The 26418-nt window shown below is 37.8% G+C and overlaps 1 protein-coding gene across 2 annotated transcripts in view; it reads right to left on the minus strand.

Annotated features, from left to right (window-relative positions):
* Positions 1-26418, minus strand: part of DNAJB14 (DnaJ heat shock protein family (Hsp40) member B14) — a 110191-nt gene that overhangs the window by 48628 nt on the left and 35145 nt on the right. For both annotated transcript variants that reach the window (XM_036762939.1, XM_036762940.1), the window contains exon 2: positions 13310-13481. In XM_036762939.1, the coding sequence (XP_036618834.1) occupies positions 13310-13481 (172 nt within the window). The remainder of the gene's footprint in view (positions 1-13309; positions 13482-26418) is intronic.

Here is a 26418-nt window from a genome sequence, read left to right on the forward strand (position 1 = left end):
GTCTAGTCATGTGACCTCTCTCTGCTTTCCTAAGCCATCACCCCTGCTCTGGCCTTCCATTCTTCCCTTCAAAATCTTGGCCTTTTAAACTTTAAATTACCCTCTGCCCTTGAATGAATCCTTTGCCTCCATTGTTCTGTTGCTCTTTATCCCTTTCCAAACCCCAACCCTGGATTACTCTTCTCTCCACCCACCTTTTCTGCTACTCCTTACTTGCTACAGACCCCACTTGAGAAAATAACAAGATTACCCTGACTGAGTCCACTACAAATTTATGTTACAGAATTTCAATTAGCCTCCTGTGGCTGTACAACAATCCTTTTACTCTTCCTGGATCAACTATATTATATTTCTCAACATCTTCTCAATCGCCTTTTCAAAAACTTTGCTCATGAGGACCTCACCTCATATTTTACTTAAAAAGAGGATATTAAGAGCAAAATGAGCAGAATCAAGAGAATACTGTATACAGTAATAGTAATATTGTTTTAAGAATGACTTTGTGTAAGTTATTTCATCTATTATAAATACTCAAATTAACTATAAATGACATATGAAAAAAGATATTATCTGAATCCAGAGAAAAACTGTTAAATAGACATATGCATATACTAATTTTGTGTCTAATGGTAGCCATCTCTAAATTTGCAGTTTCATGTACAATAACTTCTCTACTGTACTATGTTCTAGAAATGCTTGTTTTATTCCATAAATCAAAATAATGGTCAGTGCCATTTTAGAAAAGTACTCTTTAACATCTGCTTAAGCTTACATGTCTACTTAAATATTAACCTTTAACCAGCTAGCAAAATATTTAACCACATTAGCAAAATTAATACCATCATTTCAGATGATGCTCTTTTGTGCACAGCAAACGCTGCAAGATGGACCTCACATTTGATAAAGCAGATTTTGGAGGGAGAGAGGGAAGTGTAGAAGGGACTGGAGTTTGCAAAATAGTATGCCTCCCTTTGAATATCAATTTAAGCTCATGGAAATGAACCATAGGCTTCCTGCAACCAGTACTGATCTACAGTAGCAGATAAATAACTGCAATCATTAAGCTGTCAGATATTCAGCAAGACTTCTCTTGCTTCCATTATGATAAGCAATTCAAACAATGAAGACTAGTCCAGCAAAGGCTCCACCAACAGTATGGGGATCAGCAGGTTGTTTTCATCCAGAAGACATTCCTCCACTGGTTAAAATTTGTTACCTTCAACCTTGAAAGCCTGTGATTTGAACATTCTTTATTAACTTGTAAGAATTCCCTACAGTGGCTTATAGTTCCTTCAGTGAACCATTAAAAGCTTCAAAAGTAGGTTGTTTAGCATCAAGTAAAGTTGTACTTAAAAGGATCCCTTATAGGAAAAATTTGCTGATAGTTGTGTTCATTCCAAATCTGAGAACAAGAGATCCTTTAACAATCTTCACTGGACCCGACTACCCCATCACTTTGACTGAAACAGCTCTCTCCAAGGCCATCAAAGGCCTCTTCATTGTTGAATCCACAGGTGTTTTCTCAGTACTCTTCCTTGCTGACCTCTGAACATGTGACCCTTGAGGCCCACCCTTGCTTCTGGAGTTTTTGTGACAATGCTTTGCCATAGTTCTCTTCCCACATGTCTGACAAGTCCTCTTCAAATCATTGTTCTGTGGATCCTCTTCCATGTCCCTTCCCTTTACTATGGGTGTACCCTAGAGCTCCATGTTCAGCCTTCTCCTCTTCTCCCTATTCACTCTTTCTTAGGGATATCATCTCCTTCCATGGATTCATGAAATTAGGGGATTATAGATTTAAAGCTAGAAGGGTAAACTAAGACCCAAAGAGGTTAAATAACTTGCCTGAGTCACACGGTTGTAACTGGCAGCCAGGTGTCCATCACTCCAGGTCAGAGGCCTACTGACTGCCCTATTCAGCCTCTCCAATATCCATCTACCACCTCACCGTCTCTCAAACCTACCCAGGCAGGCTGGCCTCTTCTGAACTTCAGCCCCCATCTGGAGGCACCACAGGCATCTCAACTTCAGCATGCTCAAAGCAACATTATTTTCCCCCTGAAAACCAGCCTGTCCTCATATCCTTGATTCTGTTGTTCTTAGCTCCTTCTCTTCCTCTTATTTCACAGGTACAGCAAAATGCCCAATCTTGGGGCTTCTACCTCAACAATGGTTCTTGCATCTGTTTCCTTTTTTCTGTTCCTACTGCTACCCACTCCGTTCAGGACCTGGCATCACCTCATCTGAATTATTGCAATGATCTAATTGGTTTCCCTACACTCAATCTCTGCTCTCTCTAATCCATTTTCCACACAGCTACCAAACTGGTATTCCTAAAGCACAGCTTTATCCACACAACACCACTGCTCAAGACATTTCCATGGAATCTAGGACAGAAAACAAGCTCTTCATTTTGGGATTTTTAAAGCCCGTCACAATCTAGCTCCAGCCCATTTTTCTGAGCTTATTATATATTCCTCCCTCTCTCACAGCCAAATTGAGCTACTTGGTGATCCCCATACATGACATCCCATTTCCCAGGGCTATCTCTTGTGCCTGGAATGCTCTTTCTCCTCACCTCTGCCTCTGGGACCTTCTACTCACTTCAAGGCTTAGCTCAAGTCCCAACTCTTGCAAGAGGCCAGTCCCCGTTCTCTCCCAGTAGTTAATACACAATCCCCCACCAGAAAATCATCTTGAATTTGTATTTATTTGTGAATATGCTGTATCTTCCAGTAGAATGTAAGCTCCTTGAAGGCAGGGGCTGTCTTTTAGCTCAGGACATGTTTTTTGGTAATTTCATCTCTGTAGGGAGTCCCCAAGGACATGGTCATGCCCAAGATCGTATAGCCAGTATGTGTCAGAGATGGGGCTTGAACCCAAGTCTTCCTGGTTGCAAGTATAGCTCTCTATTTACTACAGTTACACACCCCACCTCCAACCACTGCCCCTGCAGACATCATCAGAATGGTTGCTCAATCCTTTGTAGAAAAGGGGCTAGCTATCTGCACCAAACTGCAACTTACAGGGCAGGCAAGCCCATGCAACTGAAGCAGCAAAGCACTCTGAGGGAAAGTCAGGAAGCAGTACCTGCCGGGTAGGTCAAACCATCACCTTGACCACCAACCTCCAACAACTGACCACATGCCACCGAGAGTCAGGTGCTGTAGCCCAAGAGTCCTCGGCACTGTCAAATGGCTGAGCATCTGAAACAGACACGGCTTTATCAGCGGAAGGAATCTTAAAGAGGAATAAAATCAAGTAAGATTTGGTACTGCTCACTAAGGACCAGGAGGCCTTTCCATATGATGCTATGTCACCTCTGCCATTAGAAAGCAAGCTCCGCAACCCTGGCACTGTCTCTGCTTTTGGGTCACAGCAGTGCTTGTATCAGCAAGGCAATAATCACAATATAGACGGCAACTGTCAACATGCCTACGTGGTTCTGTATCGCAAAATAGGAGAGATTCTCCACATAGAACAGAGAAGAAGTAAACCATTTTATTTAGACACCAGAGACCCAGGTCACCAAACCAATAAGCCCAATCCACCACAGCAGCAAAGAATTCAATACACAGTATCACAGCAGAGAACCACTCCATCCCATAACCTGGGGCCTTGCCACCAACAATCACTCACAGCACAGCTAGGACACATGTGCTCTCTCCCTCAGTCCTAACTGCTCTCTCCACATTTCCTGTGACACACTTTCCTTTTCCTCTCAGCAAGCTCCTCCCACCACGTGAGTTAGGCTTCCTGTGATGTAAGCAGGTCACATGACCTATTAGTGGGTGGGAAAGATCTTCAAATCTAAACTGACATTACAATGCTATGCACATGGCATTTCCATTCAGTCATTCACTGTGCCAGGCTGCCACTCTCCTGGGACATGATAGGTATTTGATAAATGCTTGCTCTAAACGATGATCCCATAAAAGAGAGTGTCACAGAAACCAATAAATGAGTGAGAGAGAGAGAGAGAGTCAGGTAAGAAAAACACAGTGGAGCACAGTTAGGAAATCATTCGTATTCTGGGTACAGCATCGTATTCATGGTAGAGTCAGAAATCAGATTTCATGGACTGAGAAGTGACTAGGATGGAGACAAAAAACATTTTTTACTTAGAAAACCCCTGAGGAATAGCAAAGGAACTAATTAAAATGACTAATGGCTCCAGTTAAGTGGCAAGACAGAAAATAAATCCATAAAAATCACCAACGGTTCTATATAACAATAACAGAAATCAGAAGGAAATGAGACAAAAAAAAAATAGAAACAAAAAAAATTTACATGACTGAAGTCACACTGCGAGAGGCTAACAAAGGAGTTTGAATTTGATCCTACAACTCACAGGGTGCCATTGGAACTTATTAAGCAGAGGGGTGAGGTGGTCTCTGTGCTTTACTATTACTTTAGCAGTTTGCAGAGGATTAGAAAGGGGGGCAGACTTGAGTCAGGGACAGCAGTTAGGGGGTTACTGCACAGAGGAGAGGTGATGGCCTGAAGTACGCCAGTGACCATGAGAATAGAGAGAAGACAGGTGCAAGAGAGGTGGAGGTTACAAACCTAGGAGACCTGAAGGATGGTGTTGCCCTTAAAAGATAGAAGTATGAAACAGGGATCAACTTCAGAGAAAAAATGAGCTCTGTGCAGGGTAAGTTGAGTTTGAGATAACTACGGCATGTGGTTGTTCAGTTGTTTCAGTCATGTCTCTTTGTGACCCCATTTGGGGTTTTCTTGGTAAAGATACACTAGAATGGTTGGCAATTTCTTTCTTCAGCTCATTTTGCAGAAGAAAGTGAGGCAAACAGGGTTAAGTGACCTAACCAGGGTCACAGAGCTAGTAAGTACCTGATGAGTCTTCCTGACTTCAAGCCTGGTACTCTAGCTACTGCAACACCTAGCTGCCCCTATTATGGCATAACCAGACTGAAATGTCTAATAAGCAATTGGTGATACAGGACTGGCACTCAAGAGAGAGAGACTAGGACTAGATATATAGGACTGTAAGTCATTTACATAAAAATGGTAACTGAACCCATGGGAACTGATAAGGTCATGAGGCAATATGGAATACAGAGAGAGAGTGGAAGACTTAGGACAAAGCCTTGAGGGTCTAACCATAGTCTAAGGGTACAATATGAAGGAGGATTCTGCAAGGGAGAGTGAAAGGCAATGAGAAGTCAGGCAGGAGAAGAGCCAAGAAAGAGCCACATCATGAAAACCAAAAGAGGGACTATCTAGGAGGATAAGGCGGTCAGCAGGGTCAAAGACTGCCACGAAGTGACCAAAGACAAAGACTGGGACAAGGCAATTAAGAGATAAGTGATAACCCTAAGAGATCAGTGATAACCCTGAGACAGCAGGTACACATAAGTGAGGAGGACAGAACCAGATTGGACAGGCTTAGAAATGAGTGAAAGGAGGGTGAAGTGGCGCTCACACAGGTAGTCAGCATTTTCTAGGAATTTGGCACTGAAAGGGAAGAATGATATAAGATGATAGCATAAGCAATGGCAGGATTGGGTAAAGATTTTTTTTAAACAGATAGGGATTCTGTATATTTGTAGGTATTAAGGAATAAACCACAAGCTGGAAGAGACTGAAGACTAGAGATATGACTGTTTGGGCAATTAGAGAGGCAAGACAGGAGGGGATGAGGTCAAGGGTTCAAAGAAAGGATCTGGCCTCAGCAAGAAGAAGGACTATCTCTACCTCAGAGACTGAGGCAATTTGTGGGGATGGGGGAGGGACTGGAAAATTATGTCAAAGGATTTGAGACATAGACAAGGAGAAACAAGGTGGTTCAAGGGGGATGGTTCTTATTTTCTCAGTAAATTTTGAGGTGAAATCTGCTGAGAAAGTAGAGATGGAGTTGGAATGGGAACATCTGAGAAGAAAGATTTGGAATATCTGTCATAGGGTATGAAATGGAGAATCCATAGGAAGGGAGTAAAAGGACTGACTTGCTACAAGAAGGATCAGCTGGAATTAGATAACATAAATTTGTAGTGGTCCCCATCATCACAGTTTTGTAACCAGAAGCATTCTGTAGCACTGGAAGAGCTGAGATGGGGAGGAATCCAAGGTTAGCATCTGGTAAAGAATGAGTCCTAGTAAGACGGGGGGGCGGAGAAGAAATTCAAGAAGAGAAGGCAGTATAATGTTGAAACTGGTTGACAACAGGGTCAAGACTGAGAAGGGAAGAAAGTGAAGCAGTGACAGCCTGGGTGTTAAGTATAAATTACAAAACACGTCACATAAATTAAAGAAGATAAATAATTACTGGAGGGAAATTAATTACACATGGATGAGCTATGCCAATTTGTTTAAAATGGTCTAAATAACTTCACTGATTTAGTGCTATACCAAACTACAGAGGGCTAAAACTAGAAAAAAAATGAAAGCAAAAATCATTTGAAAACCAGAATGGTCTAGAGTCTCAAGAGAAAGAGTAAAAAAAAATTGGATGGGAAGGACACCTAAAACTTTATCATGAAAAGTAATTATTGAAACTATTTAAGATGAGCTAAAATAGAAAACTATTCCAGTGGGACAGACATATAAGCAAAAATCAGTAGACCAGTGTTTAGAATAGAAGAACAAACTACTAGGGGGAAGAGTTCCGGAACTATGTGATAAAGTATTGCTGTGAAAACTTGAAAACATCTAGGGAGAAAACAAGCTTACAGTAGCCTCCTATATCAAAAACAACAATAAATTCCAAATGAATACAGTACATAAATAGAAAATGCCATACCATTTAAAAACCAAAGAGAATGGAGGGTGGTTTCTTTCATACTTCTGGATAAGGGGAAGCTCTTAAACAAAAAAATAGATAAAGAGGATCAAAAAATGAGAAAATAGACAATTTTGACTAATTAAAGTTAAAAAAGCTGAATAAAATCCATACAGCTAAGGAAAAGGAAACCTGTTAAGGGGTAAGGGAATCTTTTTATCAAATATCTTTGCTAAGGTCTCCTATTCAACCAACAAGTATGTAAGACCAAAAGCCATTCCCCAACAGATAAATGGTCAAAGGATATGAACAAACAGTTCCTAAAAGTACTGAAAACTATTAAAAACATAGAATGCTCTGAATCACTAATAATAGGAGAAAGGAAATCAAAACCACTATCAAGTTTTTTTTTTTACCTTACACCCAGAAATTTGGCAAAGATGACAAAAGATGGAAATATTCAATGTTGTAGGGATGGCAGAAAGACACAAATACTACTGCACTGTTAACGAAGGTACAAATTGGTCCAATCATTCTGGAAAGCAATTTGGAATGATGTATACTAAGATGTTCATATCCTTTAACCCTGAGATTCCATGCTAGGTATATACTTCAATGATAATAAAGGCTTCATACACACCAAATATTTGTATCTCCACTTTTTATGGTAGCAAGGAACAAAGGAGATGCCCACTGTTTGGGGAATGGCCAAACCAACTGTGGTCCGTGAATGGAATAGAATATTACTGTGCTATAAGAAACAGTGAATATGATGGATGACTACATCTCTCAGTGCAGAGAAACATGGGGAGAGTACATGCATGGATACAAAATCAAATAAACAGAATCAGGAAAACAATATATACAAAAATTAAAACAATATAGAAAGAACAAGAAGAGAAACTAAATGCTATGAAATTATAATGACCAAGTTTGGCTGTAAAGAAGATAAGTGAAAGGGCTCCCCTCCCTCCCTTCTTTGCAGAGGCAGGGAACTGTGGCTGGGGAAGCCTATGAATAATACCAGACTTTTTAGATGTGCTACTAAGTTTAGCTAAACTTTTTTCTCTTCCTTTTTTATTATTTCTTATAAGGGACCCTTCTAGAGGATCCTTTGGGAAATGTAGGTGATCCATTTGGCAGCTAGGTGGCGCAGTGGATAGAGTGCTCAGCCTGGAAGCAAGAAGATCTGAGTGCCCTGAGACACTTACTAGCTATGTGACTTTGGGCAAGTTAATTAACCTGTTTGCCTCCATTTCTTCAACTGTAAAATGGTTAATAAAATCATCTATCTCCCAGGGTTGTTGTAAGGATCAAATGAGACATCCATGCAGTGCTTAGCACAGCATCTGGCACATAACTGGTGCTATATAAATGCTAGTTATAATAATGATAATCACGATGATATAAAAGCAAAATATAATAACATTTTTAAAAATAACTAACAATAAAATGAATGCAATTTAAAACAGGTCTGAGGTTTTATCCCTCATCAATCAACATGGAGGAACTTCTACAAGTGAGGCACATACAACCACTGATAGAACTGTGACCTGGTCAAAAAATTCTGGAAAATAATTTGGAATTACGGAAGACAAATTATGAAAGACTAAACACTCATATTCTTCCACACAGAAATCCCATCCTAAGAAGTCATAGATAGAAAAGGTCCATATATAACAAAACATTTCTAACATTATTTTATAATGTAGCAAAATAATATCAAAAAGTGAGTAGCTTTCAAATGGGGAACATCTGAACAAATTATGGTATATTAATGTAATCGAATATTATTATGCTATAAGAAAAAAGAAAAAGAGTAATTGAGAAAATCAGGAGATTTTTAGGAAAAGACGCAGAATGAAACAATGAGAAAAAGGAGACAGCTAACACTATTACAATGTGAATAGAAAGAACACAATGATGAAGGAGCTATGGACAATCTGGGGTCTAGAGAAGAGATGAGGAAATTACTGTTCCTCCTCTGGGTTGAGGTGGGTACTAAAGAGGTAGGAAGGGGCAAAAAAGTCACCTGTCTGCTGGGTTTGCTCAGTCATTTTTCTTGGTTACAGGAAAAGGTAAAAGGAGGAGGAGTGTGGTGGGAGGGCTGGGAAGGTGTCACATGTCTGAAAATGGCTCTAATGTGAAAAGCATCAATAAAGCCTTTTTTTTTTTTAAAGAAAAGTCACTGGCCCTATCTTTACAACATTCTAACGCTTGAAGGTATACAGCTAGGCCTGTATTTTAAAGCATTTAAATAATACTTTATTATGTGTAATCTTCCCTACATGTCATATGAATGAGCTTGTCATATAAGGATTGATTTAAGGAGCTGGAAATGTTTAGCATGGAGAAGAGAAGACGGAGGGCAGCCACAACTGCCGTGACAGTTGCTGGTCCCCAGGCATCTGAAGGGCTGTCCTGTGGGGAAGGGCATAGACTTGTTCCCTATGGCTCCATGGAGGAGAAGCCAGAGCAATGTGCGAAGCTGCAGAGGCCTAGAGCTGAGGGGAAGAGAACCTCCAGGTTAGGGCTGTCCCCATGGAGTGGCTGCCTCTAGAGGCCACAGCCTTGCTCCTCCTTGGGGCTCTTCAGACAGGGAGTGGTTAGAGGCCACATGCACTATCAGTCACAGTGGGGATTCCTGAAGGCTTCCAGGGCCCTTCTCTGACCTTTTAAAAACAGACAAAAACTTTGCACAAAGTCCTGCTTTCTTTTGTAATTACCAAGAAACAATTTTCAAATGTTAAAAATATGAAGAATTTAATTCTCAAAAACACCTACAGTAGCCTCTTACTTATCCACGACAAAGAAGATGAGCAGCTTTAATAATCCAAATGCTAAGCAATTCTCAAGCTTTTTCCTATTCAGCTTTAGAATGCCGTTTACGTAGTTTTTAATTCCCAGATTTCTCCCTGATGTTATGCTTTAGAGGCAACATGGCAGAAGACCTAGGTTTGAATCTGACCCTAAAAGTGAGGGAGTTGCAGATGGACTCAGTGACTTCCGAGGTTACATCCACTTCTAAATATATAATTCTGTATTTATGTTTTCCTGTTGATAGAAAAAAAAATCAGTCTCCATTTCCTAAGCTTACAGAGACTGAACAAAAAGAGGTCACTCAGGAAGCTCACGTTATCCAGAGATACCATAAAGCTGAAAATCCAAGCAGAAAAACTCCAGAGTTGTCTGTACACAATGATGTTAAAACTAAAAGCTGTAGTCACAGGAGACCACAATGAGCAAAGGAAAGAAAGGCATTTTGCTCATTTCTAGTGGGGTCCAACTCTCCCACATCTTCTCTGTCCTGAGCATCTGGCCGTAAATTAGAAGTCAGAGTTTAGGGAAAGGAGTGCATACAACTAATGTCCTCAAACTCTTGCCTAAAGTACTCAATTCTTGCCTCAATACTAACAAAAAATATGTGTGTATGTGTATGTGTATATGTGTGTGTGTGTGTGTGTGTGTATATAATATACATATATATGTGTGTATATATACATATATATATGTGCATATATATACACATATATATATATTTACCTGAAACAAGCTGGAAAGCACAGATTTTAAGCTACATTCTGGATATCTTGTTCAAATATACTAATTTTCATATTTAATACAAGAAAAATTATGTTCTCCTTCAATACTAGGGAATGTACTATCATGCTAGGTCTGGAGCCAAGAGACTTGTGTTTGATTCTAATTACAAATGGGTACTAGCTTTGTGACCGTGGGCAAGTCTTTTTAGAGGCCCAATGTCCTTACTTGCAAAATATGGAAAATAATACTTGCACTCTGCAAAACTTTAGTGCAATGTTGGGTGTACTATCTAAGCACAAAAAAAAATCCCTGAAAAAGTTTTCTTATGTGGATGATGAACAAGAATTAGCTAAAATAACAGTAATACAGGATGTCTCAAAGGTCTTAGTGCAATTTTAAGATACTTAAAGCTCATTATTATGTCTTTAAATCTTAAAATAACATTTTTATTTAAAACCAATGACTACTAAATTTATACTCAAACTTTATGAAATGTGTAACATAGGTGGTGAAATGCTTTCTTATTCCTGGAAAGCTCTGATTAATTTCTTTTTCCACTGAACAACATATGGGTTAAATTTTTATTTGCAATGCTAAAAGTTTCAAAGAAAATCTAAATTCCTAACTTATTAAATAATATAGCAATTAGCATTTCTGAAAATGATGCTTAAATGGGTATGATAGTGTCCTACTTAAAAGATTTCATATTGGCCATTTAAATTATGTTCACATGTAGTGCATTTTAAAATAGGAAAGTAGGAAAACTTCGTAAAAGTTTTAAAATCTCATTCTTATTAAGTTTCATTTCAGATGCCATTCAACTCAAAGGTGGCGAAAAGTGCTTCACTTCAGAGAATTAGAGCTTTCTTATAGCTGCACTGTTCATGGTACATTACTTATGCAACTAATGGAAAAGTATTGCGTTGCTTCTCCCTGAGCGATTGGCTTGCATAATCATGTAACAATCAGCCAACCAACAGGATAACAATTCTTTATTCAGAAGAATCCCTTGTGAACGTGTGAAAGAAAAAACAAAAAAAAAAATCCATCGCTAAAGTGTTTATTTTAAGTCCACAAAACATATAGTTTATAACTAAAGTAACACAATGAAAGCAAACACTGGAAATCAAATCTACACACGCTTTTTAATGCCTGATACCATGAGGAGGAAGGAAATGTGATCACGGAGAATCAGGGGATGGGGGGGAGTGAGTGGTTGTGGCGGACAAGGCAGATTTAAAGCACAGACAAGGACGCGGTATTTGGCCTCAAGGAGCTTACAGGCAATGGGACATGGGGCAAAAGCTCACAGCAGTATTTGAGTTTTTCTTTGCTGGAAAGTAGATCTCCAAAGCAAAACAAATGGGGGAGGGCATTCTCGCCATAAGGTATAGCAGGATCAAAAGCATGGAGTCCTGAGGGGAACAGAAAACAGCCCGGACTGGCTGAGCATAGAATATATGGAACAACATGAAGAAAAGCTAGAAAAGCAGGGTGGAGACATCATGCAAAGTCTTGGACACCAGGTGAGGGAGTTGGAGTTTTGTTCCAGAGGCCTGAGGCAGCTGATGTGAACAATGATCTGTGTACGGGAGGTGATTTCAACAGTGATGTACAGAATGGTGTCCTTTGCCTAGATGCGTTCACTGGAATCAGGGAATGAATGAGAATGCCAAAGGAGAGAGTGAGAGAAGAGAGGGTGATGGTACAGACTGATTCAAGAATGGAAGAAAACACAGAAGACCACACTGGAGAAAGAAAACGGTGTGCTGGGGTAGGTGTCCCAGGAGAGGCTGTCTGATGTAAGGACATGACAGACTATCCAGGAGCAAACTGTAATCAGCTGTGTACAGAAAGTACCGAAAGGTTAAAGGAGAACGAGGACTGAAAAAGACCCCTGAGTATTTGGCCAAATTAAGTCAGCGGTCACTGATGTTTGACAGAGCAGTGGCAGTGGAGGTAAAAGTAGATTCTGAGGGGCTGGGAGGAAGTGCCACCATCAGGCACTGAACATTCCTCTGAAGAGAAAAGGACCAGGTTTGCATGATTAGAAAAGATATACCCACACCAGCCACCACTCCTTGGCTCCCCCACCTATGGATCCTCTTGCTTTCTAAATATCATACAGTCTTTGAACTCTTGTTCTGAGAGGTTTTCATTATACAATTGTGTACCTGTAACTTGTATTGTTATATAAATAACTATGGGAACTAATTTTTTTTTTGGTCTAGATCTGTGATTTCAATGATGAAAGGAATGTCTGTGCGAAAATGCCCTCTGCCAATGCAAGTGTTACAAAGCATACCATCTTAGGGAGCTGCCTGGAGGGGCACTAACAGGTTACATGATGTGCCCAGAGTCACACAGAGACAGCACTTGAACCCAGTTCTTAACTCCAAAGCCAACTAACCATGCTAACTTTCGCTGGAATTAAAAAGAGAAATCATATGGAGCATGAATGCAGATCAAAGTGCACTTTTTCTTTATTTCTTTACTTTCCTTGTTTTGTTTAGGTTTTTTTTTTGTCTGTTTTCTTTCACATGACTAATGCAGAAATATGTTTTGCACGACTGCACATGTATAACCTATATCAAATTGCTTGCCTTCTCAATGAGGGAGAGTGGGAGGGAATTTGGAACTCAAAATTCCAGAAAAATGAAAGCTAAAAAAATTTTTTACATGTAATTGGGGAAAAAAATATTAAATCATTGCAGAAAAGCAGTAATCATAAGTAATCATAATAGTGATCATTTATATATAGGCCCTTGAAGTGTGTAAAATGCTTCCCATCCTTTATCTCATTTGAACCTCCTAATAGCCTTGTGAGGCTGTCCTCGCACTATCTCACATTATGCTCAAAATGTGCTTTTATAAGGAAAAACAATCAGAGCACACAAGTAAACAGCTGGCTCTTCCACATGTGCTTTGCTATCTACAACAAGACTGCAGAAGTTTCTGTGACTAACATCATGTTTTTTAAGTGGTTATCAAAATCAAAATATAAAAGATGTTTCATAAACTCCATACCTCAGGACTCCATCTACTTGATCTTTGGTATAGGCTTTTCCACTTTCCCCACCAGCAGAGCCACCATCCTTCGTGTTATTGGGCCGGTTGTGATCCCCACCACTGGTTGGTTTTCGGGAATGGGGGCCATTTGCAGCTGTGCTTCCATTTTTCATAATTGCTTCCAGAAGCACTATACAAAGACAAAGAAAGTACATATTGTAATTTCATTAAAGAAAGTTATATGTTATGTATGATACACTTTAAGCAATCTGCATAGCTAACAACTTGAGATAGTTTTTTAAATAAAAAATTTAAATTTAAAAATTTTAAACAAATTTTTTTAAATAAAAAGATAAAGCACAGGACCTCCTTAAACTGAGAACTCCCCAGTTCCCAGAAAGACTAAGAAATTTTAAATGAAAGTGTTAGGAACTACTAACAACTGAAGATCGATGATCAATCATCAAATATCTCATACTTTTCACCTATCTGAAAAAGGCTAATAAATCTAGTAAAATATAAGATTTGGAGTAGAATAATTTATAGTTTCCCATGACTTCTACCTTTCTTCAATCTTGTAAAATTTTCTGTTGTCTTAATCTATTAAGGCCCCAACAGAATTTCCTGTAATTTCAATCTTTCCTATAGCTGTTCATATTACCCCAGAAACTTATCATCTTTTTCCAATGCTACTACATCTTCTTCCTCAGAAGGCAATGTGCCTCATGATAGGAAAAAGTCAGGGTAATCACTCTAGGATGCCCAGGTATCAGGTGACAACAGCTGAAAAATTATTCAAGAACACAGGAGAACAGAGTGGCGCTGTGAGCTGGTGCTAGAATAGGCCTGACAATTCTGATTCCTATAATCAGCAAGACTACAGCCTCTCTCCCATCTCCAAGGTAACCCTAGAAGTAACTTAGCAGCAATGCCCTCTGTCTATACACTCCTGTTCTTCAGCTTTTCTTTTTCCCCTCCTAGGCTCCCTTCCCCCTTACATTCCTTAGAATCTAGATCCCAAGGTATCTGGAGTCCACACTATATAAATTATGCCCTAGACAGTTCCAAATCCTACTTGGAACAAACTAACAGGTTGGAGCCTGAATTACAGAAACTCAATTGAAAATTACCTTAGAAGGCATCTAGTCCACCTGTAAACCTAAAAGAACCACATAAAATGTTGGCTATCATCATCATTGTCATCATTAATCTTACAGGCAACAGGCAGATGCCCGTGCATTAGGAAAATGCTCTTTGCAGCCATGGGAGACAGCCTGGAGACCCAGAGATGAGAGGCAGGGAGGCCCCTCCAGAGGCACGTCCATGAGAGTTGGGGCAGATGCTGACAGGATGAAGTGGTAGAAATGACACTGGAGGTGGAGCAGAGAGACCAGGCTCAGACTTTGTGGCCACCACCTGTGTGGCCTTAAGCAAGTCACTTCATCTCCCAGCGTCTCTGCTTCCCCATCTGTAAGGTAAACTGTAGCTTCAGAGAAACTTGGTCTGAATGACATGAGATCTGTCTCCAGAAACTGATCTTCTCAAGTCAAGAAGCAAGAGAGAGAACTCATGAGACAGCAAAGCTAGAGAAAAATGAAGGGTGGCAGTACTCCCTGGGGCCCGGCCCCTCATCCTCCCATTCTCCCATTCGCTCCAGAAAAGTCTGTAGGGATCAAGGTGTCCACGTGACCTTTGAAGGCACAAAGAGCACAATTCTTGCAGCTAGTTAAGAGTTTCCCTTACTTTGTTTTACCCTCAGTCGTTTGTACTATATTATCCAAGCCTAAAGAAACTCCAAGAGGGGTTTCATTATAGTTACGAAATTGGATGGTTAAAAAACATTATAACTTAACAGATGTGAATACAGAACTACCACCAGTAATCTTTGAATAAATTGGAATAAAATAAAAAGGTTATTAGAACCCTGGAGACAAATGGCCTCATTTTTAAAAATATGTTAAAAGGTAGTTTTAGAAAGTACAGAATAATGAGGTTGATGGGAGGCAACATGAAATAATAAAATTCTATACTTGTATTTTATGACAAGCTAGAAGACTCAGGTTCTCGCTCATCCTGTTGTTGCCACTACCTTGCTATGCAAATGACCTCTCTGTGACTCATCTGTAAAATAAGAGGATTGGACAAAGTGATCTCTAAGGTCTCATCTGGATGGAAGATTCTATGATTTCATCTCAAGCCCAGGAAAAATTCAGAAATGCAGTATTCAAGAGATGTTTTGTAGGTACAATGAATGACTGCTAAGAGAAGGCCTGGGTTCTTTAAAAACCACTATTGACAAAACAAGCTTATTTTTTTTATGGGATTAACAGACCAGCAGAGTAGGAGGAATATTATAGATGTGCTGTCCCTGATTTTAGGAAGGCTGAGATTCTCTTACGGGATAGGTCCTTGTAGAAAAGATGGAGAAATATGGATTGGTTTAATACTTCAATTAGGCAGAAATATAGATGACTGTCTCAGAATTCTAAATTATGGATCAGTGTCAACTTAATAGATATGTTTCAAGTGGTATACAGTAGCGCTCTAGTCTTGTCCTTGTTTTGGTCAACATTTTTGTAGAATCAATTTTGAAGAAGACAAAGAAGGCTTGCTTATCAAATCTGCAGATGACACAAAGCTGGGAGGGTTAGCTATGCTACAATGAGATGACACAGAATCATAGTTTAAAAATACCTTATATGTTTCAACAAGGGGCCAAAAAGTGAGTCAAAATTTAATAGAATGAAGGTCTTTTTAAAAAAATCATTGAAGTACATAAATCAGACTTGAAAGTACTTCAAGCAAAAAACCCAAAAAGGTCAATGATAAAAGGAAAGGTCCCAAATACATTAAAATATGTAGAGAAGAGCATTTTCTGTAGTAACAATTGGGGGGTAGGGGTGCGTTAGTAAATGTCCATTGTTTAGAGAATGTTCAAACTATATATGAATATAACAGAATATAACTGCATTGTAAGAAATGATGAATATAGAAGCCCATAGAGAAGTTAAAACCAGAAGAACCAAGAAAACTGCAAGCACAAAGACAACAACATGAATGGGAATATAAATAAAAATCTAAACTAAGAGCTATGGAAATTATAATGACTGAGCTTGATCCCAAGGAAGAGATGTGAGAATACATCTCCTTCCCTTCTTTGCAGAAGAGGGCAATTATAGGTGTAGCACATGGAATGTAACATTAGACTTGTTTGATGAGGTGATTAGTTTTGTTGCACACCCCTGTGCCCCACTCTTTTTTTTCTTTGTAATTCTTTGTTATAAGGGATGGCCCCCCCGGAAAGAAGAGGAAAAAAGAAGGCAATAACGGGAAATATGGGTGATATAAAAATAAATGATGTCTTTTTCTTTTAAAGAAAACTATTTAGGAGTTTTTATTGACGATAAGATAAATATGGCATCGAAAGCAAGTATGATATCATATGACAGCAATTTAAGAAGGCTATATTACTAAAAGCAGAGTATTCTGATCAATAAAGATAAAAGTTCTACTATACTTTGTTAGTCAGATTCCACTTTGGGTAATCAAGAGTGACATTTTAACTGGACATCAGCAACTTAGAGGACAGAAAATGAGATAATGAAGGCTATGGAAACCACAACATATGATAAATAATCAAAGAAACCTCAGGTAGGATTTTTATACTGTAGAAGACTTGGGGGGGGGAGTGGGGGGGGAAGGGAGGTGATGCCTGCCATCAACTATCTCAAGGCTGTAGGAGTATACTTATTTTGTGTAGCTCAAAAGGGATGTAATAAAAATCAGTGAGCAGACATCACAGAGGAAAACCCTCAGAGTCAATGTAAGGATGTTCTAATTAGAATTATGTAATAGAACCATCCAACAATTTAACAGGCTACCTACCTCCAAAAGGAGATGGATGCCAGGAATGTTGAAGAGATTTTCATGCTGAGATTTAAGATTTAAGTTGGGCTACATGACCACTCAGATCCCTTCCAACTCTAAGAATTTATGATTCAATGAAAGAGAGAACAGGATTTATCCAACCAAAAATTCTAAAAAATGATAAAATTAATATTAAGAACAGAGAAATATATCTTTTATATCTAGTTTCTACTGAGTCTCTCATATATTGTGGGTATGAAATTTGCATGAAATAATGTGAAATGGTGAACTAGGTAGCCGTTAGGCCATAATTTCTCCCCAAAAGCACAAAAACAAAGCACACCTGTGCTTTCCTCTGGTACAGAAACCATTTGTACAAAGTACCTGATCATAAAAGAAGCAAAACTCACCAAGTTCCCAAATTAACCTTTGAGTCTGATTTGTGAATTCCTCCTAGCTTAAAAATTTCATCTTAATTGTACCTGTCTAAAAGTAGAGAAAGGTTGTAATTAAAACTAATCAAAAATAGTTTTTATATTTTAGTACTTCAGCTTTAAAAAACATACTACCTGTAGTTTGTTAGTATAGTAATGCCACATGCACTGGTATTGTTGGGGAGGTGTTCTGTATCAAATGAATTTTCCAGATAAATCAAATTTTATCATATTAAGCATTCACTTTTAATCATTTTTTAAAAACACATTTATACTCCCTATCATCTTAAGCCTGAAGAACATAACAGGTTATCATTATGGATATATATCTTATGACAGATTTCTGAGGAATGTAGGAGTATTTTGCCTACACTAAATGACCCCAGATTGCTATTACATAGATATTTTTAAAATATTCTGAGTGTTTTTTTTTATCATTTTCTTCTGTTTTCTTTGGTACTGTTCAGACAGAATGTCAGCTTTTTTTTTTTGCAAATTTTTTAAATTTTAAACTTGAATACAAAATTAGAAAAGAAAAAAATACTGCCATGTACACAACAGAACATAATAACTTTTCATTTCAAAAAACCTACATAATAAATACCATACACTGTTTTCAAAACTGCCCAGCTTTTCTTTGCTTTCTTGTTGGTTTTCATTTGTTCTCTGCTGTAAACTATTTACTTAAATTTTTCCCCTCCTTCCCCCATACCCTAAAGAAGGCTACAATTAAGCGTGGACATATATATATATGTATATATATATATATATTACACACACACATACACACACACACACACACACAAATATATCTATAAACAAACACATCTATACACTACCTACTCATATGTGTATGACCACAGTATTCTTATTTCCTCTTATCATCTGTATCTATGAAGGTGGATTGCATCTTCCTTCGTGAATCCAAGTCTTTCCATGTTTTTATAAATCAATCAGCTAATCATTTCCTATATCACAATAATATTCTAACCCAATCACATCATATCTGAGATACTGTCCATGAAAAGTTTTTTTTTCCAAATTTTTCTGTATTCCTTCTATTCTTGGCTACATAGGTTTTATTTATACAAGAAAATTTTAATTTAAAATTGAAATTGTCCTTTCTACAATTCAGCAATGCTCTCACCTTATAATAATATAGTTTAAGGTCTGATACTGCTGAATCAACTTCCTTTACATCTTTTTCCCCTGGTTTCTTTGAAGTTCCTGACCTTTTGTTCTTCCAAATGAACTTTGTTATTATTTTTTCTAACTCAGTAAAATATTTTTTTAGTAATTTAATTGTGATGACATTGAATAAATAGAACAGTTAGATAAAACTGTCACTTTAAAAATTATATTGTCTTTACCTACCTGTGAACAATAAATATTACTTCAATTACTTAGATCTGAGATTATTTGTATAAAAAGTGTTTTATGTTTATGCTCATGTAGTTCCTGTGTCTGTTTTGGTGGGTATGCACTCAGGTACTTTATACTGTCTAGGATGATTATTTTAAATGGTCTAAAACAATACTGAATAATATCGCTGACACAGTATAGTTTCTCTATTTTTCACTTTTGATTAAATCTATTTTAATTTTAAGTTTGTCTAAGGTCACGATTACTACCTGTAATAGCAATTTAGATTTGAAGATCTTTCCCCCCATTAATAGGCCATGTGACCTGCTTACTCACAGGAAACCTAAAGTCACATGTGGTGGGAGGAGCTTCCTGACAGGAAAAGGCAGTTATGTCCCAGGAAATGCAGAGAGAGAGGGAGAGAGACCAGTTATGGCTGCTAACAGCCGCCACTGTGATGCTTAGAGCTGAACAGGCTGACCTAGTTGTACTGTGAGTTTGTTTTTGACAAGACCCCAGCAGGGGGTCAGAGAGGTTCTGGGATGGTGAGGCTCCATGTTGTGATATTGTGTGTTGAATGTTTTACTGCTCTGATAAGATTGGATAAATGGCTTGTAGGATATGGTGTCTGAATAAATGGTTTACTTCTTCTGCCTTCTATGTGGAGAGTCTCGTATACTTTGCGATACAGAACTACATAGGCATTTTGACAATTATCATCTACACTGTTATTCTTGCCTTACTGATACACTACCCCTGCTTTTTTTTTACATACCAAATTCTATTCTTGCCCTTTATTTTATCTTTGTGTTCATCTTTCATTTTTATCCTTCCTGAAAGCAATGTACTGTTGAATTCAAATTTTTAATCTTATTTTAGTTTTACATTACCAGCTACCATTACTTGTGTTTCCTCCTTTCTATTTTTCCTCACTATCTTTCTCACTCTATTTACTCTGTCCCTCTTCACTTCTCTGCTTTACTTCTACCTGCTACCTTGACCTCCTGTTCTTTAACCTACCCACCCCTCTAAGAGTCCTTCCCTGATCCTCTCCCCACACTATCCCCTTGCCCTCTTATTTCTTTCTGAATTTAAAACATTTTTATACCCTTCTAGATATATGCTGTTCCCTCTTTAACCCATTCCTGATGAGAAAGGTTCCAATACCCACCCTTGCCCCTACTAGCTTCTTCTGTATCCATTTTTCTTTTTATGCCTCATTTGTATGAGATAATTACTCCTTTTTCTCTCTCCCTAAACAGTTTAATTTTTTTAGACTCACCCCATCATACTCAGCTCAGCACATGCCTTTCTTTCAAACTACCCAAATAATTAGGGCAATCATAAGAGTACTACTAATATTTTCACATATATAAAGTAAACAATTTGACCTTATTGAGTGTCTTATCTTTGGTCTTTAATGTTCACCTCATATTTCTCCTGGATGTTATGTCAAATTTTCCCTTAAGTTCTGGGATTTTTGTCACAAAAACCTCAAAGACTTTGAGTTCGTTAAACGCCCTTTTTTTTTTCCATTCAGAATTATACTTAACTTTGCTAGGTAGGCTACTCTTGGTCGTAATGCCAGCTCTTCTGCTCTATGGCATATAGTATTCCAAGGCCTATACTCCTTCAACATAGAAGCTACTAGGTCTTATGCAATCCTTATTGGACTTTCATGATATTTAAATTGTTTTTTTTTTCCTGTTGCTTCCAATATTTGCTGCTTAACCTGGGAGCCTGAAACTTGGCTATGATATTCCTGTAAGTTTTCCTCCTGGGATCTCGTTCAGGTGGTGATTGGTGGATTTTTTCTATTTCTACTTTGTCTTCTTGTTCTAGAACTTCAGGGCAATTTTCTTTGATAATTTCTTGCACTATTGTATGAAGATTCTTTTTTTTTTAATCATAATTTTCAGGTAGTCCAACTATTCTTATATTATTTCTCCTTCTTATGAGGTATTTCACTTTCTCTTTAATTTTTTCATTCTTTTGATTTTATTTTATGATTTCTTGGTGTCTTAGGACACCAAGCTTCCCCTTACCCAATTCTAGTTTTCAAGGAGTTATTTTCTTCCTTAAGTTTTTGATTCTCTATTTTTTCTATTTTTCCCTTGATCTCTCTTATTTGATTTGTAAAGTCCTTTTTAAGTTCTTCCAAGAACTCTTTTTGTGCTTGGGACCATTTGACGTTTCTCGCTGAAAAAGGAATGACTTATCCATATCCAGAGAAAGAACTATGGAGTCTGAATGCAGAGCAAAGCAGACTATTTTCTCTTTTTTTGTTGTTTGTTTTGTTTTGTTTTTCTCTCTCATGGTTCCTCACATGTTGTAATTATTCTATATAAGATGACTAATGTGAAAATATGTTTAATAGGAATGTATTTGTAGAACCTATATCAGATTGCATACCATCTTGGGGAAGGAGGAGGGAAAGGAGGAGAAAATTTAAAACTTATGCAAGTGGATATAGAAAACTAAAAATAAATAAACGAATAAAGGAATGACTTCTTTAGTCCCATTGTCTTCCTCTGAATATGAACCCAGATCTTCTCTATCCTCACACTAGCTATCGTTGGGTTCTTTATCCTTTGCTTACTCATTTTTATTTTTTTGTTTTATTTTGTTTTTAGCACTTGTTAATTGGTGTCATCAGATTGTAGTCTGAAGGTATGGGGAAAGGAGGCCCCAACCCTCAGGTCCTTCTTACTGCTATTTTCTGAGGTCTATCTGGGGAGTAACCTTGGGCTCTTCTCTCCACTTCTAAGTCACAGGTAAGGCCCCCAGCCACACTGTCCCCCAAATGATCTTTCTCCCTGTGGGATGTGTCTGGTGAGCACAGCTGTACTTGTATGGGTCATGGGTATGGGTCATGTCAAGTGCATAGAAAGGACATGCAAGATATGTTACAGAAACAGAACTGAGAAGACTCAGCAAATTATTAGGAGTCAAGGTGAGAGGAAAATTAAGGATGCCTCCAAAATAGCGAACTCGTATGGATGGAAAGATGGTGATGCCTCAAAAGAAACAAAGAAATGTGAATGAGGGATATGGTTTGAGGAGAAGATAATGAGCACTACTGTGGCCATCTTGGCTTTTGGGTGGAAGTGTGCACTAGAAAGAAGTGGCAGGAAACCTGGGTTCTTGAAACAGGGTTCATTTGGGATTGCTGCCAAAGTGATTGTGGTCAAACAACACAGCTCTCTGGTATGTTTCTGCATCTATAAAATGGGTTTGGGGGTGTTAGACTAAATGAACTTTAAGGTTCCTTCTAGTTCCTTATTCCTAGACCGCATGATTTTCTCATATCATAGAACAATCACAAATTAAGGGAACTCTCTGAATTACAATTTAAAAAAATTAAAATGTGGTTCTACTTACATGAGTAAATCAAAGTTAAATATATAATAAGCTATAATTAATATATACATTCTAATGTAAATGGGCTCTTTTTAAATAATTATTATTCCTCCCATAATCTGCTCTGCTTAACTTGCTAATAAACCTTTTTATTGTACATATAAAGTATAAAGGTAAACTTAAACCCAGCCAAAATGTACAAATATTGGCTTCCCTTCCTCCCTCCTAAAATGGGCTTTTCAAAAAACTGACTGCATCTAAGACCACACTCGTGATTCTCTTAAGAGAATAAACTAAAATGAACAAATACAGAAAAGAGAAATCAAGTTTAAAAAAAAAAAGCTTTGATGGTAATTGTGTATTTTTAATCTGATGTATTTTTTAAGTGCAAATCTATATTTTTTCAAAATTTATTTTGGTGATGTACCCCATATTCAGGAGTGACATAGTTAGAGCAAACAGTACAATGAACTGTAATCTAATAGGATCTGAAGTTTTATTGGAAGATAACTCTTAACAAGGAGGTATTTCTCACAGGGGTTCAAATATGTGCTGATCAATATGGTCCAACAAAATTGCCCCAATACATCACTCCCTCTGGGATTCAAAGATAAATGCAGCAGATATGAGAAAGGGTATTTTTCCATATGACATTAACCAATGATTTACTTACTGGCTAGATTAGGAGAAGCAGGGGCATCGAAAGAACTCTCTCTCACACTAAGGCCCCTTGATTTAACAAGCTTCTCTTTGGGGAATATAAATATTCCCTAGGAGAGTTAACTTTCACTTGTCATTTGCTTTAATTAGAACAACACCTAGCTATAAGTGACTTCAGAAAAAAGAAAATTTGATTGTGTTAGGTCTGAGGAAGGAAGAAAGAACAAACTCATGCTCCTATTTCTGAACCCTTCCCTTGGCTTCCCCAACTCCTACTTCTCCATTTTTATTACTCCAGGAAGGGGTTCTACCAAGACCTCCATCCCCTAGCCCAAGAGATTACAAAAGATGGCACTTTTCAGAAAAGTTACAAAGGGGGTTCCTATTCGGATGCAGATTTAACTAGGAACCTAAAAGACCCTAGCAACTCATAGACTCCAGTACTTGAAAATGGGAATTCTAGGGAAAGTGTCCTAGCTGGTGTGGTGGCCCGGGACTTCCCAGCTGCTGGGAAGGCTGAGGCTGGTGGATCACCTGAACTCAGAATTCTGAGCTCCAGTAGGACTAAAGCCAAATGGGTGATCACACGAAGTCCAGCACAAATAGGGTGAGCCTCTAGGAAAAAAGAACTGTGAGGCCTCGTTGAAGACACAGAGCAGGTCAAAGCTTCCTGAAGACTAGAAGCAGGATCAGACTTAGGAGTGGCTACTGTACTTCCTGACCAGAGGATGGCATGAGAGAAATGGGGAGGGGCAAAGGAAGTATTTACTAGGGGCTAGGCACTGTGCTAAGCACTTTACAAACACTATCTCATCTGATCCTCACAACAACCCTGGGACTTAGGTGCTATTAGTTTTCCTGTTTTACAGTTGAGTAAACTAAGGCAAACAGAAATTAAGTGACTTGCCCAGACAAAGAAAGTTATTTTCTGGTGGAAGACCTTGGACGCTTTTCCCCCTGGTCTTGAAGTCAGAAAGACCTAAGTTCAAATTCAGTGTCACACAAAGAAAACAACTTAAAATTAAGGAAATAATAAGCAATGCTACAAAATTCACCTAGCAACTAAAAAAAATAACAATTAAGCTACATTTTTTAATTTCCAAAATTACAATACAAATGGCTACAGCAAAGTTTATCTTGTAAGTGAATGCGTATTTGAGCAAGCTTTGAAAATACTATTGTTACCTTAAAAAAACATAAACCCGATGACACATTTTTTCTGATAGTTGCACTACCTAACTTTTCACTCAGTGATCAAGATTGCCTTTCACTGATTTAAGAGATCCTCTAGGACATAAAATAGAAAGATTTGTTTATGCCACATTCAGGATTATAATATGTTAGTTTTCAAAAACATTTAAAAAAACCCTCTTTGGATTAGACAGCATTAATACTCAAAATAAGTCAAAGTATTACTAATATAGCAAGCAAAATACAGTTCCAGAAAATGTATTTCTTAGAAGATACTGCCTATTGCCTTGTTCTTTAAATTCAGTCTGTGAACTATAAAAGACAGGTACACTTATAGACTGTTGTTCAACAACTCTAGATACAGTACACAGAATTATGAAGGAAAGTCACTAAGGTGTTCATCAATTCCACCAGGAGACAAAGTGGCGCAGTGGACAGAGCGCCAGGCCTGAAGTCAAGAAAACTTGAGTTCAAATACAGCCTCAGACATTTACTAGTGAATTTTGTAGCATTGCTTATTATTTCCTTAATTTTAAGTTGTTTTCTTTGTGTGACAAAGCACTGACCTGTTTGTCTCAGTTTCCTCATCTGTAAAATGTGGGCTGTAAGAGCACCTACCTCACAGCATTGTTTTGAGGATCAAATGAGATAACTGTAAAGCACTCAGCACAGTAAGTAGTACATTTTACTATGTAAATCCTAGCTATTTATCTTTATCATCGTCACCATCATCATCATCCTCATCCACTGGATAAAGAATGCAATGGATGGAGAACAAAGGAATTGTTATTTCCCTACTTTTAGTAAGGATATGGACTGCGTAGGATGTTGAGGGAAAAGGAGAGATATTGAAGTGGTAATATCTATTAATGACTGTGATGTAAAAAAATAAAATAAAACTTATTTTTTAAAAGTTCTACCAAACTAACACTTAGCCCTTGTAAAAATTCTAAGCTTTTGTATAGCAGTTTTCTACTGTATTTCTTTTATAAGTTTTTGTTTTACAAGTAAATCTGGTGAGGACTATAATGTTCATTTAGTAAGTTTTCTATGATGACTGTTGGTTTACTCTTCCAATGAGGAGAAAAAACCCTCCTTACCTCAGCGTTCAAGGCCCCCTTACATTTAATCTATCCCTCACTGCCTCCCTGCATATCCTATCTCTGGTCAAACTGGCCAAATTACAGTTGTTTTGCTGTCATCACTCCAAGACATCTTCCCCAGTCACTTACCCCAATTAAAATATCCCTTCTCTGGATCCAAGTAAATCCTACCCATTCGTCTAACCCTAACTCTAATAAGACTCACTTGCAAAGTGCTTTTCTAAAAACATCCCCGCATCAACCTCTACTCAAAATAAAAAATCCCTCAACTTTCCCCTCTGCACAATTCATCTCTAATTCCTACAGTGCTTTCTATCTATCAGTCTTGGCACTTATCACATGCTACTTTCTAATATAGTTGTTTATGCATCTTGTGAAAGCTCTCTATTAGGTGATAGGTTTTAAGGGTGCAAACACACAACTGCTATTAAATAATGATACCTTTCCCCTATTTTATTCCTTAAGCATGGTTTCTCTAGAATAGGACCTCAAGTAACATCAGAGATAGAGGTCATATGGTAGGACAGAAAGCACACTGACCTGTTAAAAATTCTAGTTCAGGCTTTCCCACATTAAACACTTAAAAAATTTCTATGTCTCCACTGTCTCATCTTTAAATAGGAAAGTAGGCAAAGGATTACTTTACAGAGCTAGACAAAATAGTAACAAAACTCATTTGGAAGAACAAAAAGCCACAAATATCAAAGGAAATATTTTTAAATGGAAAGGAGAATGTCTTAACAGTACCATACCTCAAACTGCATTGCCAAAGCAGTAATTATCAAAACTATTTGGTACAGGTTAAAAAAAAAGAAAAAAATTTATTACTGGCAGAGATGATACATATAAGATATATAAACAAACACACACTGTAACATAATGTTTGATAAACCCAGATTCCAATTACTGGGATAAAAACTCACTATCTGACAAAAACTGTTGGGAAAACTGGAAAGCAGTCTAGCAGAAAATCAAGATTAGACCAGTGTCACATACCATATATCAGAGTAAACTTCAAAAGATGCATGAGATATATATATAAAGTTCATTAGAGAAGCAAGGAAGGAGATACCATTAACAACTATGTCTAGGAGAAGAACTCTAGAACAAACAAGGTTTAGAGAGGAATCACAGAAGATAAAGTAGATAA

Source organism: Trichosurus vulpecula, chromosome 6, assembly GCF_011100635.1.
Source record: "Trichosurus vulpecula isolate mTriVul1 chromosome 6, mTriVul1.pri, whole genome shotgun sequence".
In the NCBI taxonomy this organism is placed as follows: Eukaryota; Metazoa; Chordata; class Mammalia; order Diprotodontia; family Phalangeridae; genus Trichosurus; species Trichosurus vulpecula.